The following is a 19,435-nucleotide window of genomic DNA, read 5'->3' on the forward strand; positions in this document are numbered from 1 at the left end:
GGCGCGTGGCGGAAGGAGCCCTCAGCCCGCGGCGTGCGACCGCGCTGCGGGGGCTGGGGTTAGTCGTTGCCCCTCAGCCAGGGCACGCCTGGGCCGGCGGTGTCTGTGTGGCCGAGAGTGCTTGTAGGGTCTGAGGGGAAGCGGAACGGCGAGTCCCGTCAGTTCCGTCAACTTCCGTGATAAAGGGTAGAGAAAGACATGCCAAGAGTAGGACCAGTGAGCTGGAAGGTGTCCTCCTAAATGGTGAAATCCAGCCAGGAAATCTGACTTGTGCTTTTGGTATCCTTAACCTGGGCTCTGCTGGAAAGTAAGTGTATTCTGGCCCTCCTGATGGAGTCACATGCACAGCCTTCCCTGCTCAGGGACATCCTGAATTCAAGCTTTGGCTGATGCTAGTCTGTGTGTCAGCATTGCCATTTAATCTAAATGAATTGTTTCGTGAGCATGGTGCTCTAAACACCCTTTCTCTGGTGAGCTCTGAGATGGGATCCTGTTGAAGACTGACACCTGCATATAGTTTGTACAGATGTAGGTTTCATCCAGCGGCTTCAATGTGTTCACTGTAGGTTGACATGTGCTAGGGTGTTTGAGAAGCAAACAGGACTGACAGATCCGATGTGATCGACAGGTGATTCATGCTTTTCAGGGGTGCAGTTGGGCAGCAGCGTGGAGAAGCTGAGGTACCTTACGGTTTTTGCTACGTTTAGGACACTTAGTCAAACCCTGTACTCATGTAGTCAGTGGAACAAAAGAGCTGTCCTTTATCTAAAATCCATGCAAACTTTTCAGCCTTTTCTAAAACTCTTTCCCTTCCTTCTTTGTCCTCTGTTTTGGAGGCTACTGACTAATTTTTTTTTCTTTTCATCCTTGATATTTATTCCTAGCTCATTTTTAGAGCTATTCAATTTTTTGTATCTTCATTCCATTTTGAATAGATATCTGAATAGGTACAATGGACAGGTGGGCAGACCTGTTCAAAGCTGATCTTGCTGATATGATAAAATGGGCCATGGCTATTTGTATGGTTGTCTGTATGGGAAATAATGTATCTGATACATATGATTATGTGTTTGTTTTTTTCAATAGCTGCATTACTTTGATTTTTCATACTTACTGTGTGACTGACTTGTTTGGTTTTCAGGTTACTTCAGACTTACAGTTTCTTGATCTCCAACTGTAGTCCTTGTTAGGTGTGATATGATTACTTACAAATATGTGTAATTTCAAGTGCTGAATTTCATTATACTGGCATTGCTTCTATTATTGGGGTTATCCTTTTTTTTCCTCATTAATTCCACTTGTTTTTCTATTGATTCTACAATCCCAAACTTTTACTTCAGAAAACACTGAGGGCAAATTGTAAAAATAAAAGAAAAAAATGTTTTCTCAAATGTATTTATGGAAATGCTTAATAGAGATCGGTCCCAAAATGAACTCTATTGTATTTCCATAAATACATTTGTATTTGTGAGCCTCCTTGTAGCCCAATAGCTCCCCTGTCAGTGGAAACCAATATTGCTGTTTTTCTTCAGAACAGTTTGTTTTCCATTTCCCATGCTATTTCTGATCTCCTCCTGCTAACCTAATGTTTTCATGAGGCATTGCACTTAGACCCAGCATAACATATTTAGCTGTAACTACTTATATTTAAATGTGTTTGGAGTGCTTTGTTTATTATCTTTGTCTTGATAACTTACAGATATTCCTGCCTGCTGCTGAGATGCCTTTATTGTGCTACCTACATTTCCAAACTTTCTTTTTGGGTGTTGAGTTATGTTACATTTGACAAAGTCCAAATCCAGCTCGTGAGGCTACTTCAGTTCTTTCTCTCTGCATGTTGTCCTTATCGCTACAGACAAATGTACCATATTTCTGACAGTTTTAGAAGCTGCAGACAAAGTAGGATGTTTGACTGAGCTGTTTTTCCATATTCTGTCACTAAAAACCAGCCTTCCCAGTGTTTGGACAATCAGGACCCTCAGTCTTCCTCGACTAGTCCTTGTCTAAAAGGTAGACTGTAATGAATATTACAGCTTTATGTAATTGGTTTGCACTCCTACTATTTTTAAGGAGTATTTCCAGTCCTTACTCTCAGCTGGATTTTCTTATGTTTCTGCTGCTTTAAGCTGTGGTAGGCATTCTTGTTAACATCTGAAGAGCTATTATTTTGTCATCCTTGTGTTTCCTTATGCCTTGCCACTTCTCTACTGCTTGTAAATCCTAGTTTTTTGTCTATCCGTGGAGGTGATGATCTGTGACTAATCTACGTTCCTCATTTTATTCCCTTGCTACTTTTGAATGTATATAAAATCAGAAGTAAATATGTATTTCTCCCGTTAACTAAACTATCACAATTCTTTGTTACATTGATTTGCTCATTCCCTGTATGCCTTTCCCTTTTTATTTGATATTTTTTATTCTGTCTGGTGTGGAAATGTCTGTATAATGCCTTACATAGCAAAGTTTGATTTTGATTAAGTCTCTTAAGTCTATCATAATACCATTATCCTGAGCTAGAATGTCTGTTGAGGTTTGACGTCAATTCCTGTTAATTTTCCTGCTTTATATATATGACAGCAAATGATAATTAAAACGTTTTGTTTTCCAGATCACTTCATTTCCTTTCTCTGCACCTCAAATTGGACATGTGTGTTTAGGTGACTAACAACAGGAGCACCAAAATGCCTAATCTTGAACATCCAGCATACCCAGCAGCTACGCTGCTTCACTTGGAAAGCTTGGTGCCTTGTCGAGAATCGCAAGTGTCCATGCTGCTGTCAATATTTGGAGAGGTAGTGCTTTTTATAGTGTACGTTTGAGTACAACAGAGACATTCTGCTGTCTCAGAGGAGGGAGTAGATGTTTAAGGGCACTTTTGTGATGTTGTTATGAAAGTACTTTGGTTGTCTCTGTTGTTTTTTTTGTTTTGTTTTGTTGTGGGTGTTTTTTGTTTTGGTTTTGGTGTGTGTTTGTTTGTTTGTTTGTTACCTGTCTCTAACATTAGTTTTTGGCAGATAGGATCTAGTTAGTTTGAAGGTCGAAAGCTGTTTTTGCAGCTGGAAAGACCCAAACAAACTTATAGCTATTTGTGCCATGCTGTCTCTGAAGTCTGGTTTCTCCATGACTCTGTTCCATCTTTGCCAGTTAGTACCAGGAATTAAGTCTGTCTTCTTCCCCAGTCTAAAGTTATGGGGTGTTTATTTTTGTAGGTGGCAGTGTAGAAATTCCATTTGGTTTTGACCTGTTCATCTAATATCTGCATGCCTGAATTCTAAGTACATGAAATTGATCTGATTCTTAGTAGTTCTGTTGCTGGCTATAAGATTTGGAAATCAGTGGCTTGTTAATTGATTCTGTTACTGTTTGGCAAAGCTGTGGAAAAGTAATGGAGGTTTTTAAATGCAAACTTAAAAACAGCTCATACATCCATTTACATTCACTTAACAAAATGGAAATTAGTATCTGCTTTTGGTTCTGCCTTTAATTAAAGATAATAATTACATAAAATTACAGCATTTAGGTTTTATGTATTTATTGCAAGCATAGTTGCAGCAAGTCTCCTTAAAAAAATGGATACTTAAATTCTTGTTAAAATGCTCAGTTTAGAGTATCCACATATCTTGCGTAAGAGCGCCTTCATCTTGAACTAACTGAGTATTGTTTTTCATCAAAAGTGTTTGTCAAATTTATTTTTGTATTAATTTTTTAAGTCAGTGTACAAGATTCTTAGAAATGAGAAAAACACACAAAAAACCCTGTTCAGAATGAAAGAAAAAGAAGTTAACTATTTTAATCGCGTCTTGAAAGAAATAATCCATGAAATATACAGCATCATTACCATTAAATAAATAGAGGTATTATATTGAAATATTGTGAGAGAAGAGTGAGCTCCTTTACCATCTTCTCCAACAAACCATTTAATTCTTTTTCTGTTTGGTGCTAATGGAAAGAAAAGCAGTTTGTAGTGTTTGCAGAAGCTCGGATAATGTAAAGCTTGCAATTTATGCTTGACAAGATGTTGTTTGCTTGACAAGATGGAACACAAGCGGTGTTCCCCAGGTCTCGGTTCTGGGGCCGGTCTTGTTCAATATCTTTATCGATGATCTGGATGAGGGGATCGAGTGCTCCCTCAGCAAGTTTGCGGATGACACCAAGTTGGGTGGGAGTGTTGATCTGCTGGAGGGTAGGAGGGCTCTGCAGAGGGATCTGGACAGGCTAGATCGATGGGCAGAAGCCAACTGTATGAGGCTTAATAAGGCCAAGTGCCGGGTCCTGCACTTGGCTCACAACAACCCCATGCAACGCTACAGGCTTGGGGAGGAGTGGCTGGAGAGCTGCCCGGCGGAAAAGGACCTGGGGGTGCTGGTTGACGGCCAGCTGAATATGAGCCAGCAGTGTGCCCAGGTGGCCAAGAAGGCCACCAGCGTCCTGGCCTGTATCAGAAATAATGTGGCCAGCAGGAGTAGGGAAGTGATTGTGCCCCTGTACTCGGCACTGGTGAGGCTGCACCTTGAATCCTGTGTTCAGTTTTGGGCCCCTCACTACAAGAAGGACATTGAGGTGCTTCAGTGTGTCCGAAGAAGGGCAACAAAGCTGGTGAGGGGTCTGGAGCACAAGTCTTATGGGGAGCAGCTGAGGGAACTGGGATTGTTAGTCTGGAGAAGTGTGTGATTCTTTCAGTTAGTTAACTAATTTGAATTAAGACTCCACTGCTTTTCTCTCCTGGTGTGTATTGGTTGGGGTTTTTTTTGTTTTTTGTTTGGTTAGGGTTTTTTGTGGGGGGTTTGAGGGGTGGGGGGTTGGTTTGTTTTGTTTTTCCCACAAAAAAGTATCCTCATGTTACAGCAGTTTCACTGGTAGCTTTATGTGATACTTGATTCTTGGGACTTACTCTCCCAGCATTTTGAAGATGTAACATAAAACTTGATCACACTGATTCCATAATAATTGGCATATTTTATATTTAATGCCTTAGTTTAAAAGATAACTTTTCTTTTGGAGGGAAATGTCAGTAGTAAATCTTTTGTCTGTTGAATGAAAAAGAAGAATTGAAACAGCAACAACTTTTTTCTCCCCCTCCCCCCCCCGCCTCCGCAGCGTCAGCAGTTTAGTTTTCCATCCATCTTTATTTATGGGCATACATCTAGTGGAAAGACCTATGTGATGCAAACTCTTCTAAACACCTTAAAGGTAAGAATGTTCACAATGGATATTGAATTTAGGATTTATTTGTAAGAGATGGTCTCTAAAACTAGCTTTTGCTGCCTCAAAATGGTTTGTTTCCTCAACCATTTCTGCCTTCTTGATTCTTCTCCACTTACTGTGTGATGAATGCATCAATCTTCTCACTATGCACTTAGGATAAAATTAAGTTGTACATACTGAGGTGTAATATAAATCACAATAACTTTTCTAAGAGAGCTTAAAAAGAAAAAAAGGAGCCAAATTTTGTTCAGCCCTCTAAAACGGACTTAACCTGAAATAGCTCTAGTGACAAGTAAGTACTCTTATGATGATTCTAGTTCAATTAATCTTCTAATTCTCCTTTAAACTAATTTTACTTGCATATGAAGAGAGTGAGAGAGTATATGAAGAACAGTGACAAGAGTTTGCAGTAAGTGGAATTTTGTTTTGTTGATTTTGTGTTAACAAACTAATTTTAATTATATTCGGTTGGATGTATATGATCTGTTTAAATGTCAGCCTAAGAGCTTAAACTTAGGCTGCTAAAAGTGTTCAAAGCAAACATACAACCTGTCCGTGTTTGCTGGAAAAAAAAAAAAAGTGAGTCTGAAATGATGAAAATTGCTGGCTGAATACCAGGGAAATGCCATTCCTTTTGGTAGTGATAGTTGTTTTTGCAGACGCTGGGAGAATGTTGTATTCATTGCAGCATATTTGGTTAGTCCCAGTCAGCCCTCTTGTAGAAGCAGGAAAATCTGTCTTTCACTTTGAAAAAGAAACAATGCAGGACTTCTAAAATATTGGAGCAGTGTTGCATAGGAACAATTGGTTTAATTCCTGAACAATAAATTATTATTCTTTTGCTTAATGAATCAACTCTAAATGGGAAAAGTGTATTAATAGCCTGTTTTACTGTTATATTTTTGGAACCTGTTTGAAAATATGCATTTTGTGCATTTTAATTTATTCTAGATCCTCCAAACACATCATAAGTTAAAAACCCCAAGAAACAGGATGCTGTTCACAATTTTTACTGTAATAAAATTAATTCTCCAGGTGTGTTTATGTTTACTAAGCTTGGCATTGTCAAGTCTTTTGCTGGTGGCATGGATCTTCTCCCATGCCAGTACTGTTGCTGTTTCCTCCTGTGTGAGCATCATTTTCAGAAATATTAGGACTGTATTCTCTTTTTCAGCTTCGCCATCTAGTACAAACTTCCTTTGAATTCCTGCTCTTGGAAAACAGTGTAGGAGTAAGTAAGAAGTAGGTCAAGGAGGACTGATAAGACAGATGTTATTGGAATACGTGATGTGGAAACTAATGAGAATTCATTGTACAGTTTTGAATTTGGAGCCTTACATTCCAAGGAAGCTGGGACTACAAACTCTCTTCCCCTCAACTGTTAAGGAAGAAAACTACTTTAATGCTGCCCACTGCGAGATGAGTTATACCTTGCTGATTAATACTGGAGTTGCTATATGTTACTAACCTGAAGCAGGAACTTTGTCAGGAATGGACTTGAATTGCAAGGATTGCAGGCAGAGAAACCTGCTCTTTAAACATCATGTGAGAATCTGACTTCCATAGGAGTAGTGGGTCATTGTGGCTGATTGCATGTTTCTTACAAAAATAGTTGTCTTGAAGAATGATGTAGAGAGGTATGGCCTTAAGTCCATTGTCATCCCTCTCTGGTCAGTGCTGTCAGAACGCTTTTAAGTACTAGATTCTTGCCACTTTTGTGGCCCTTCTGTTTTTTGCTAGCAAATGTGTATATTCGTGCTAGTTTTATTCTTGTTCTAATTTTTCCCAGAACAAGTTTTAAAGTCCTCCTAAGTTGAAAGGTGTCATCACAGAAATTTTCACCTAAACCTGTTAATGCCTATGTTTTTGTCAGTCACGTACTTCAGGGATTTAAAACCAGTGACAGATGCCTACTTCACGCCTAGACCAGAATTTTCCACTTGTGTGTTCTCATAGCTCTGATCCTTTAGGCATGTCCAGAGTGCACTTATCACATATCTGCAGGCCTGGGTTTTACGCAAAACACAGTGATTTTTTGTGTCTCTCATTAAAAATTCTACAGAGTGAGAAAGGTGGAAGATGGTGGTCATGACCCTCTTTCATGCAGTAGCCTTTTGTGCAATGCTCCTAACACTGTGCTACTCACTTGCAACATATCCAAAGATGTGGCCGGATGCTGGAAAGGAATAGGATTTAAGCAGCTACTCTTTCTACAGAATTTCTTATTGCCAAGTATAGGTGTTTCCTACATAACAGTGTTGTGAATCACATCTGTGGCACCCAGCTTTCCTCCTGCTGTGGAGGTGCAGCACTTTGAATAGGTGCTTTTGGAGATGTAGCCCCTTTGTAATAGAGTTCAAAATCATAAGAAAGCTTTTTATTACATGCTGTTTGAATGGATTGCCAGCATATACCCACACTTTCCCACATCTGCTGAATCATATGCCATATATTGTGTTTTAAATAGAAAGACTGGAATGAAGTACTTAGCTTTTTTTTTTTTAATTTTATTTTTTATTATACACACGCGCATTCCTGTATCAGAAATTTAATTTTGCACGTAATGCATATGGATCCCAATGGCTTATGTTTTCCAGAGGTTTTAATGTTCAGTGTAATAAAGAGTATATGCCATACCAGACAGTATGGAGCTATGCAAATCTATTTCTTGAAAATAGAGTTGCTAGAAAATTACCTTTTTTGCCTTATGTAGGTTTACATACTGGTAGTATTTTGTGGTCTATAGAATCTGCTATTTATAGACAAATGACCGTAACTTTTCAATATTACTAAATTGGTACTTACATTTTATGGATTGCCTTAAAATGTATCTCATACTCTGCTTTTTTTTTTACATGCTCTTTGCTTTGAAAAGATCTGATTTTCTAAAGATGTTCTGCACAAGCACATTGATTACACTTCTGATATAGAGAGTTACACTTTGTCATTTGTATGAAGTGAGTGTTGAAAACATTCGGAGTAATTTTGGGTAGTGTGCGCCTAGATTACTTTCTCTGTAAGTTTGAGAAATTCATGTTATCTAGACAGTGTAATTTGTAATGGAGTATTTTACAATTGTGTAATGTGTTATGATTGCCTGACTTTTCTTTGAACTAAATGCTATTTAATTTCCTCTTTATTGCTCACAATTTTTAAACATAGACGATACACTGTGTGTTTCGTGTGAGGATTCATCACCTCTGTCTTCACTTTGTGATACATAATTTTTTGACTAGGTACATAAGCGATCATTCTTTTTTGACAAGGTTTTTTGGTTTATGCTCTATATTCTGTTGGCAAGGTGTGGTGTCTTTCATTGTCTCATCTGGAAGAGAAAACTGATTCTGGAGTATTTACACTGAAAAAAAAAGTTGTATAATTTTTAAAATTATAACTTTTTTTTAATCTTTTTCAGCTTCCTCATGTGTTTGTGAACTGTGTGGAATACTTCACTTCACGACTTCTTTTAGAAGAAATTCTAATCCAGTTGCAAAGCTGTTCTGAGACAGAACAGACTTCTTGTGTGCCTTGCGATACTTTCAATGACTTTGTACGTCTATTTAAACAAGCTGTTGCAAGTCAAGAGCTTCAAGATCAAACATTATACATTGTAAGTAACTTAATTTTAGTGTTCTGGTTTCATTTCGCTTAAGAGGGTGTGAGTAGTTGTTACCAATAATTTGCATGTGAAATGTGTGCGTTATAGAGCAGTTTTCACAAAATTTCCACATGGACCTAATTCAGAATCTCTTGATACTGCTTAGATTATTTCAGTTCATTTACTGGCTTTAGATGAGGTTTGTTATTTTTTCTGGTTTTAGAACTTTTTATACACAAAATCTGTACAGCATAGCTAATAATGAACGTAAATTATACTGCATAGTTAAATTAAGTACATAATACTACAATATCTTTAAATATAATAAGAGCCTGTATTTGTTTTATAATTAGTAATCTGTTGTAAGTATAGATACATTATACTTAACAATATACTTACAACATACTTATCTGTTTCCTTGTGAAGATAGCTTCACAAATGAGAAAGCAAAGCTGGGAAGCAGGGCAGAAGCAAATTGTGGAGCATGCAAATGACAAGAATTGATTGGCTAGAATAGCTCCAGGTTAGAAGTTGTATTAAGGAACTAAAATGCATAATATCCTCTGTAAAAGTGCTGTTGAGATCTTATGTCTTCAACTACACTTGCCGCCCTCAGAGACAAGAACTCTAGTTTTAAAATGGAGATGGACAAGATGACTGCAATGAAAAATTTGATGATATACTCAAGTGGAATAAACTGTCAGACTGCAGAAAAAATAATCATAATTTAAATCACAGGAATGATTGAAACAATGTAGTACTACAATGCTAGGTTTTGGGGTTTTTTTCTGTGATGATCTTTACTACATAAAGGAGTCAAAATTTGCAGGCATCTGTAACAGCATTTATTGTGCTGAGAGATGGACATAGAAACAAATTTCAGGCGTACAAGAGGTCTGAAGAAAGGACATAGACTCCTCAGAACTACTTTTTTTTTTTCCCTGTCTCTCACTTGGTTGAATAAAAACTACTATCTTAAAAATATGAACGCCATAGTATTAGTGATGTGTAACTGTATATATGCATCACGGAGTGACAACACATGGACTGATATATCAGCCCAGCGGTAGGAATTAAGGGTTTCTTGAGAGGTGAAATTGACGATTTAAGAAAACATGGAAGTAGTTCAAGACTGAAAGCTTAATGATGCTGGGTAATCACTCTGCACGTTTCTCACAGCAATCAACAGGCATATTGCTTGTTTTTTTGCAATCAAACAAGAAGTTCATAATTACACTGAATATTCTTTATGCTGTTTCACAGGTTATGGTTAAATAAGTTTTATTTCCATTTAAAAATACTTAACTACTGGGTTCAATAACTTCATGTTACGTTTAATGGAAACAGTACTATCTCATAGTTTCCTACAGCTCATGAAGTTAATAAATTTGACATGCTTCTTAAAAAAATACACCCTTACTTAGAGTAGATAAGAAGTTATTAATAGGTAATTCATTTTAATTTACTGTCACAAAAGTGCTATTGATATCCTTCAACAATTCCATAAGAACAAAATTTAGCACTAAAATGACCTTCAGGGAATTTCACAAAATACTTTATATAGTAAAACTTTACTTTCAGGTTAATATTTGAATTAAAAAGTTGTTCTACATCAGTAAAGAATGCTTCATGTGTTATATGAAAATTAGTATAACAGAAAATTAGTAAGTTCTTGAACAGTGGTTATAGAAGGGAAACAATTAAATACCTAGAAAAGTTCAATTGTATCATGTAAATAGCTGCTGAATCAGAAGAATTAAGTATTACATTAGTATTTCAGTTCCGTTCTGCATGGGAACAGACAAGAGTGGGGGAAATCAATTCATGTATATTAACCTGTGTCATCTGGATTTATGGTAGAGTGCTTTAAATTGAGACTGATGGAAGACCAGCATGCTGGTAACATAAACTGGCAATGCTAATTTATTCTATTTCATTTTGGTAGTAAATAACGTAATATTTCAGCCCAGTTAACTCAGAGCAAATTAAGATAAATGTTTACTTTCAAGCAAAGGATTCTTAATGTTTCTCTTAACCCAAGCATGGGTGCTGAATGCTTGTGATTACTTGTGAAAAATCAATTTATTCATTCTAACTACCTGAAAAAGCAGAACAGATGCAATTTGTAGTCATTCATACATTTACAATATTTAGCACTTTACAGAAGTAACAAGCAGCTCTTTTTAATGTAAGCAGACAGTTCTAAAATGTATAATTTTTTTTTTAAAAAAAGCTGAACGGTGACAAATCTATATCAAAACTAAAGAATAAGACATGGATTTATAGGCCTGTGGGTAGGCTGTTTCTGTGAACCACTTGATATAGTCCATAAGCCAGGGTCACAAGTATATTTTCTCTGTTGTAATTAGAAACTCTAGTTTGTTTTGCACTAAACTAAAAAGTAAGATCTACTTAGATCAAGACCTAAGTAGTGGTGTTTGGTAGCTCCATGTCACTGGGTCCAATAAGCAGTGTTTTATTAGCAAAAATACGTAGCCTCTGTTTGGTCAGCAACGTAAAGCAGTCTTCATCCCTGAAGTCGTTTTATTATATGAACCAAATGCAGATGTCAATATAAAATCATACGTTGTATTGTAGTTTTAAATTAATTCCCAAGAAGCGTGAGCTATTATTGCAGAGATGCTGATCTTTCAGGTTTTTTTTTCCTGTGTGGTGTTATTTTGAAATACCATTTTCATAAAGTGTTTCTTCGTTGTCCACATGAAATTATTTTTTGTACTGTGGGCAACAGAAATGATTGATGTCTTAATATTTTGGTGTGGGGAAGAAATGTAAAAGGATAGAAAAATATAATTTTCTAGGGTCCGATTGTTTCTCTTTCTATAGCAGTAATTCAAAAGAAGTAATGAATTTCAGAATTTAGATTAATATTGCGAGCAGTAAATAAAACACAAAAGAAATGTGTTTCTATTATCTTTTTTTATTCCTGTCAAGATTTTAAGTGTACTGGGAATACGATTTTTTTTGCCAAAGGATAGCCATGCATGTTTTCATGTTCATGTTCTTTTCTCGAGGCTCCAGAATATGTTAGTTGTGTTTCCTGTTTCAGCTGTACATATGCTACATATTTGTTAGTGCTATGCCAGGTTTGCAAACAATACAATACATCCTGTAAATTTCTAGGCTGCAAACTATAGCAGGAAAATTTTCTTTCAAAATTCAGTTATGTGAATTACAGATAACTAACTTTTCGAAAATATCAGCTCCTGTTTGTTTCTGAAAAATAATTTCTTAGGAGAGCTATCTTTTCCCACTACAGTAAGCAAGTTGATATCGTGCTACAGTACCACACATAATTTTTAAATCCAAGAAGAATTTTGGACAAAACCTAAGGTTTCAGTGGTTGTTAATGATATCATGTCTTTATCAGTGATATTCTTGAGTGGTTTACTTACACTTTAATTCTTCACTGCCGTAAGGCATGAATGTTGCTTGCCTGGAGATTGTATCTTATTTAGATGGCAGCGCTGCTTGAGCTGCCTGGAAGCACACCTGAAACAATGGTCCCTCTGATGTTGCTTGATTAAGGGGTGGCTTCTGCTGTCTAAGAGCCATTGGTGAAATGAGTTTCCAGCAGCTAAGAATTAATTTCAAGTCTATGTGAGAATGGAAGTTGACATTGTCTATATAGTAAGATCATTGTTTTGTTAAAAGGTACTGGATAGAGCAGAGCAGCTGAGGGAAATGGAAGCAAACATCCTGCCAGCATTTCTTAGGCTTCAAGAGTTGGTAAGTGTCTGGAAAAAAATTAATGTATGTTCCCTGCATATTGAAAGTAACTGAACACGTGGTATCTGTTCATCTAGGCTCACAGATCAAGATTTAGATGAGAAAAGTTGCAAAATTAATTCCACCACCCCCCAAATCAACTGGCGGCAGTCAAAACTAGAAACAAAAAACAAGAATTTAAACATTGGCAGGTTTATTTGTTTTTCTTACACTCTTTTTTTTTTTTTTTTAATTCTGTTTAATAGTATTTTACAATATCTGATCTGTTGTAGATTCTTTTGAGGCTGGTGTCAGATACTTAGCTCTTTTCTAGAATATTTTTGTTTTTGAGAAAAATGTGAATTTTTTCTACTCTTCATTTAAATGAAGTTTTGTAATAATTGCAGAAAAAAATCTCAGGCAGACTATAGTCTATAAGGAGAAGCTTCAACATAGCCCCTATTGGGCTGGTACAAACAAATAAGTAAAACCCCTTTTAGAGTTTGTCAGATGTTTGTGTGAGAATCCAAAGTCTGCTTCTGAGTCAGCTGCTGATTTGAGGGAGACCAAGCACATTGGGTGAATTCAGCATCGGAAGCATGAATTTGCAACTCAGGAAACCCTTATGTTCCTTGTTTCTCCCATGTGAAACTTCACAACGTTGCATGGTGGCTGGCTTGAGGATGGTCAGCAGACCACCAGCTGTCTAATTGCGACTGGAGCTGCACAGCTTAGCAGCTGTGAACGTGCTTTATGATGGCAGAGAGTTTCTACATTTCTGCTGGAATTGTGCCACAGTATGTTTGTGATTGGAGTAAACCACTGTATCTTTCCCTCTCTCACTTCTGAAATACCAAAGCTTATGCCTTGGAATAAGGAAAAATGGTGCATTCTCTGAGGAGAAACTGAAGACAAAATCAGAAGATGGTGGTACTTTGAAATGTCTGAACATCTAAATAGCTGAAATTATACTTATCTCAAGACTTTTGTGTGGTACTCCTAATCTTCTGGTGACATTGATTTCTCTATTTACTGAATGAAGACTGATTCACAGCTGTGTTAGCTGTGTTCTTAATCCTGGCAGCTAGTGCATTTTCTGGCTCTTTTTGTCCATTCTGCCTACATTCTGGATTTTGCTGCCCCTGAAGCAGAAGCAACCTGTCTGACAGAGAGAAAGGAGAAAAACGTAGGCCTATGATTGTTGTTTAGAGACCAAAAAAACATTGACTTAAATATGCTAGAGAAACCCTGCAAATTCAAAAGTAACCTGCAAATAAGCTTGTTAGCTTTCCTGAATGCTGAGATTCCAGTTACTTAAATTCTGGATTCTGGACTGAGGTATTCTAAAACTGTTGTGCAGCTGATGTTGCAGAGGAATGCTATAGGAGCAAATCTGCTGCATCGCTTCCTTTCCTGGAGTGAAAGGAGACAAGAAATTTCATTAGTGATGAAAGATTTCATGGGACTGGGGGGATTGTTGGTGAAGAATGCGTCATAGAATGCTTGATTTCTGTGAGGCTTATCGTGGGTAGTACTTAAGTTTTTCATTTTGGAATGTCCATCAGGAACTGAACTGAAAATACCTTAGTACGTTGTCTCGGTTAAAATACTAGTAAATCCGGGAGAGGAACACAACTGAAAGAAATCTACAGAAAGATGTTCTCTCGTTAAAAGAAAAAAAAAGTTCCATAAAATAAGAGACAGAAGAAACAGTAAAGAATATGGGTGGGTGGCACTTTGGCAAAATTGGGAAGAGTAAATAAAAGAAGGTTCTCCCTGTATTTCAGGGAAGGGGAATAGCATTTAAACTTTTCTTTCAAGTCATTCACAGCTCATATTAAGCATTGTCAATTCAATCAGGTTACTTTTTATTTTCTTGAGATGCCTCAACAGTTTTGAAATTTCTTTCTTGAAGAACCATATTTAAAAGCAACTTTTGTTATGCAGGATTTTTAGTATGGTTGCAAAAATCTTGCAAAAGGGAAGAATGAGGCTTTGTCTTCACAGATAGTGAGCTTCGTATTAAAATGCTGATATATAGAAGGGTGACCAAAATAATTAATATTTTTTTTAATATGAAGTCGTCTGTTATCTATTGATCAAAACATCAAAATCAAGGCAAGGGTATTGTCAATAAAAACTTGGTTAAAAACAATATGTTGCTATGTACAGCCATTGTTGCTAACTAGTAAAACAGTTGGTAGGGTACACATAGAATCAGAGAATACTTGGGTTGGAAGGGACCTTTAAAGGTCATCTAGTCTACTCCCCTGCCATGAGTAGAGACATCTTCAACTAGATCAGGTTGCTCAGGGCCCTGTCCAGCCTGACCTGGAATGTTGCCAGGAATGGGGCATCTACCACCTCTCTAGGCAACATGATCTAGTGTTTCACCACTACCTCACTGTGAAAAATTTCTGCCTTATATCTAGTCTAAATCTGTGCTCTTTTAGTTTAAAACCATTACCCTTTGTCCTATCGCAACAGGCCCTGCTAAAGAGTCTGTCCCTATCTTTCTTACAAGACCCCTTTAAGTATGAAAGGCTGCAATAAGGTATCCCCGGAGCCTTCTCTTCCCAGCTCTCAGAATCCCAGCTCTCTCAGCCTGTCCTCATAGGAGAGGTGTTCCATCCCTCTGATGATTTTGATGGGCCTGCTCTGGACCTGCTGCAACAGGTCCATGTCTTTCCTGTGCTGAGGGCTCCCGAGCTGGATGCAGGACTCCAGGTGGGGTCTCAGCAGAGCACAGTAGAGGGGCAGAATCCCCTCCCTTGGCCTGCTGGCCATGCTGCTTTGAATGCAGCCAAGGATATGGTTGGTCTTCTGGGATGTGAACATACACTGTCGGCTCATGTCCAGCTTTTGATCTACTGGTACCCCTCAGTCCTTTTTAGCAGGGCTCTTCTCAGTGCCTTCATCCCCCAGCCTGTACTGATACTGGGGGTTGCCTTGACCGAGGTGCAGAATCCTGCACTTGGCCTTGTTGAAGCTCATGAGGTTCATACAGGCCCAGTCCTCAAGCTTGTCCAGGTTCCTCTGGATGGCACACACCCTTGCCTCAGGTGTGTCAACTGCACCACTGAGCTTGGTGTCATCTGCAAATTTACTGAGGGTGCACTCACTCCCACTATGTCACTGATGAAGATATTAATGAGTACTGGTCCCAATACTCTGTGGGGACTGTCCCCTGAGGGACACCACTCGTCACTGATCTCCGTCTGGTCATTGAGCCGTTGACCACTACCCTCTGGATACGACCATCCAACCAATTCCTCATCCACCAAACAGCCCACCCATCAAATCCACCTCTCTCCAATTTAGAGGGAAGGATGTTGTGGGGTACCATGTCAAAGGCCTTACAGAAGTCCAGACAGGCAACATTGGTAGCTCTTCCCTTGTCCACTGATGTGGTCACTCCATCACAGAAGGCCAATAGGTTGGTCAGGCAGGACTTGCGATTGGCAAAGTCATGCTGGCTGCCTCGAATCACCTCCCTGTCCTCCATGTGCCTTAGCAGAGCTTCTAGGAGGATCTGTTCCATGATCTTCCCAGGCACAGAAGTGAGGCTGACAGGTTGGTAGTTCCCAGGGTGCTCCTTGCTTCCCTTTTTAAAAATGGGTGCAATTATTTCCCTTTTTCCAGTCTCCAGGGACTTCACCTGACTGCCAGGACTTTTCAGGTATCATGGTGAGTGGCTTGGCAACTACATCAGCCAAATTCCCTCAGGACTCCAGGATGCATCTCATCAGGTCCCATAGACTTGTGTATGTTCAGGTTCCTCAGGTGGTCTCAAACCTGATCTTCTCTTGCAGTGGGAGGGACTTTACTTCTCCAGTGCCTGTCTTGCAGTCCATCCCCGTGAGAGGTGTGGGAAGAGAAGTCTGAGGCAAAGAAGTCACTGAGTACCTCGGCCTTCTCCTTGTCTGTTGTTACCAGTTTGCCAGTCTTGCTCATCAAGGGGGATATGCTTTCTTTGCCCTTCCTTTTCTGGCTGACATACCTGTAGAATCCCTTCTTATTATTCTTTGCATCCCTTGCCAAGTTCAGCTCCAGCTGCGCCTTGGCCTTCCTGACCCCATCCCTACAAAACTGGGCAGCATTCCTGTATTCTTCCCAGGATTCTGAATGTCCCTGCTTCCACTGCTTGTGCATTTCCTTCTTGCCCTTTAGTTTGCCCAGCAAGTCTTGACTCAGCCATGCTGGTCTGTTGCCTTCCTTTCCTGATTTCTTAGACCTGGGAATCAAGAGCTCTTGTGCTCTTTGGAAAGCATCCTTAAAGATCTGCCAGCTCTGTTCTGCTCCCTTGTCCCTGAGGGCAGTTTCCCAGGGGGTCCTATTGACTAACTCCCTGAAGAGCTGGAATTTTGCTTTCCTAAAATTCAGGGTTCTGACTTTACTCTTTGCCTGCCCCATATCCCTCAGGACTGCGAGGTCCACCAGTGCATGATCACTGCAGCCCAGGCTGCCTCCAATCTTGATGTCATCAGTTAGCTCACTTGCGCTGGTGATGAACAGGTCCAGTATGGCATCCCCTCTGGTAGGGCTGGCTATTACCTGGCCTAAGAAGTTATCCTACATGCACTCCAGGAGTCTCCAGGATTGCCTATGGCTCGCTGTGCTACTTTTCCAGCAGATGTCAGGGTGGTTGAAGTCCCTGAACAGGACAAGGACCTGTGAGCGTGATGCCTCCTATAGCTGGACTAAGAAGGCTTCATCAGTAGATTCCCCTTGATCATGTGGCCTGTAGTAGACACCAACCATAAAATTCCCTTTGTTGCCTCGATCCCTAATTCTTACCCATAAGCTTTCAACCTGGAACAGGACAAGGACCTGTGAGCGTGATGCCTCCTATAGCTGGACTAAGAAGGCTTCATCAGTAGATTCCCCTTGATCATGTGGCCTGTAGTAGACACCAACCATAAAATTCCCTTTGTTGCCTCGATCCCTAATTCTTACCCATAAGCTTTCAACCTGCTCATGGCTGTTCTTCAGAGACAGCTCTTCACACTCTAGCCATTTCTTCATGTAGAGGGCAATGCCTCTGCCTTTCATGTCTTGCCTGTCACTTCTGAACAGCCTATAGCCACACTCCATTCGTGGGATTCGTCCCACCAAGTTTCAGTAATGGCCACTACGTCGTAGCTTTTTAGCAGCATGGTGCCTTCCAGTTCCTCCTGTTTGTTGCCCATGCTGTGTGCATTGGTGTAGAGGCACTTCAGCTGGGCTGTCGGCCGTGTCACCCTCTTAGGAGAACCTCCATCAGTTCCTTTGAGGTCTTTCTCTGGTGCAACAGTCTGAGGGCCCTTGCTAGCACCCTGTCCCTCTAACCTTGGTCTGTCATTCTTTAGCCTGTCATGGGCAAGCTTGGTATTATCCCCCTCCTCCTTCAAGTCTAGTTTAAAGCCCTGTCAATGAGCTCTGCTAGCTTGTGATCAAAGACCCTCTTCCCCCTTTCAGAGGGGTTAATCCCATCTGATGCCAGCAAGCCAGGCGCCATGTAGGCCGTCCCATTATCAAAAAACCCAGAACTGTAGCAGTGGCACCAGTCACAGAGCCATGCAGTAATAGACTGGGCATAGTTAATACTGTGTTCTTGTTTCGGGATGTTTTTTGTTTGTTTTTAAAGACTGACTTACCTTTAAAATAAAGTACTAGGTAGCTTGGTTTCAGAAAGCACTGAGCTTTTTTTCACTTTTTAGCTCTTCCTCTTTGTTCTGAACCAAAGTAAAATGCTGTCATAATTTTGGGAGTAAGGAATGGAATCTACTTGGTATTGTCTAGTACCAGAGCTCTATCACCTCACAAAGCTTACAAGTCAGTGAAATGGCAAGGGATGCAGAGAAAGCACATGTAATTATGGAAATTTGCAAATGTATGAGCTTCTTGATTAGGCCAGATGAAGTTTTATTACTATGCCAGTATTTTGTATTAAACTGTAAATTTGATTGGTTTGTGGAACAGAAATGTCACAATAATTTTTCTCATTAATACTGTAACATGCAGTGTTGTTTTTTTCTTTCTTTGCTTATTTGTCACTCTCTCTCTTATTTTTTTTTTTCCTTCCCTGTGCAGACTGACAGAAATGTGACAGTTGTCCTGCTCAGTGAAATAGTATGGGAACTGTTCCGTCCAAATACTGGATGCTTTGAGCCATTCACCTTGTATTTTCCCGATTACAGCATAGGTAAACTAATTCTTTAATCTGCTTTTTGGCAGTTGAATAATACTTTGTCAAACAACATCCAAATGTTTTTTCCATGTTTATCAGTATGCCTTGTAGAGAATCTGGAATATGTAATAGCTACTGGAATGTACAAGTCTATATTCATACAACCTTTAAAGAATTGTCTTTTTCCACTTGCCAAAACATGTCAAAGTAACATTTTGGTTCCATTATATTTGCTAGTTCTTTTAATCAGTGTAGTTTTTGTTGGATTTTGTTTTTTTAGTGATGATTAGGGTTTTTTTTCCCACTTAACTTGTAAAATGTGGTCACTTTATTAAGTTAGCTTTAAGCAAAACTTATTTTTATTTAAACAGGACACCTGCAGAAGATCTTGTCTCAGAATCATCCCGCAGAATATTCTGCGGATTTCTATGCTGCATATATCAATATTCTACTTGGTGTCTTCTATATGGTCTGTAGGGACCTGAAAGAACTTCAGCATCTGGTGAGATGAGATCCTTTAGAGTTGTTGTTTGGTTTTGGGGTGTTTTTTGCCAAATAAGCCCTGAAAATATAGATTTATTGTTGAATATGGACAAAGAGAAAATCACAGAATCATAGAACAGTTGGAGTTGGAAGGGACCTTTAAAGGTCATCTAGTCCACCCACCCTGCAATGAGCAGGGACATCTTCAACTAGACCAGGTTGCTCAGAGCCCTGTCCAACCTGACCTTGAA

The 19,435-nt window shown here is 39.1% G+C and overlaps 1 protein-coding gene across 1 annotated transcript; it reads left to right on the plus strand.

Moving 5' to 3' along the window:
* Positions 1-2,606: 2,606 nt before the first annotated feature.
* On the plus strand, positions 2,607-19,212 carry ORC5 (origin recognition complex, subunit 5). The gene is made up of 6 exons (XM_010297209.1): positions 2,607-2,792; positions 5,098-5,190; positions 8,621-8,815; positions 12,479-12,553; positions 18,605-18,716; positions 19,073-19,212. Exons 1-6 carry the CDS (start codon positions 2,682-2,684, stop codon positions 19,210-19,212), a joined length of 726 nt encoding a protein of 241 aa, XP_010295511.1. The 5' UTR covers positions 2,607-2,681.
* Positions 19,213-19,435: the final 223 nt, after the last annotated feature.

This window comes from Phaethon lepturus, unplaced genomic scaffold, assembly GCF_000687285.1.
Source record: "Phaethon lepturus isolate BGI_N335 unplaced genomic scaffold, ASM68728v1 scaffold12781, whole genome shotgun sequence".
NCBI classification, from domain to species: domain Eukaryota; kingdom Metazoa; phylum Chordata; class Aves; order Phaethontiformes; family Phaethontidae; genus Phaethon; species Phaethon lepturus.

Bases quoted from the DNA above. Each gene is read 5' to 3' on its own strand.
- ORC5 (XM_010297209.1), top strand. From the start codon at position 2,682: ATGCCTAATCTTGAACATCCAGCATACCCAGCAGCTACGCTGCTTCAC. The intron at 12,554-18,604 runs GTAAGTGTCTGG...TTCCCTGTGCAG, and splicing joins TTCTTAGGCTTCAAGAGTTG to ACTGACAGAAATGTGACAGT. The intron at 18,717-19,072 runs GTAAACTAATTC...TTATTTAAACAG, and splicing joins TTTTCCCGATTACAGCATAG to GACACCTGCAGAAGATCTTG.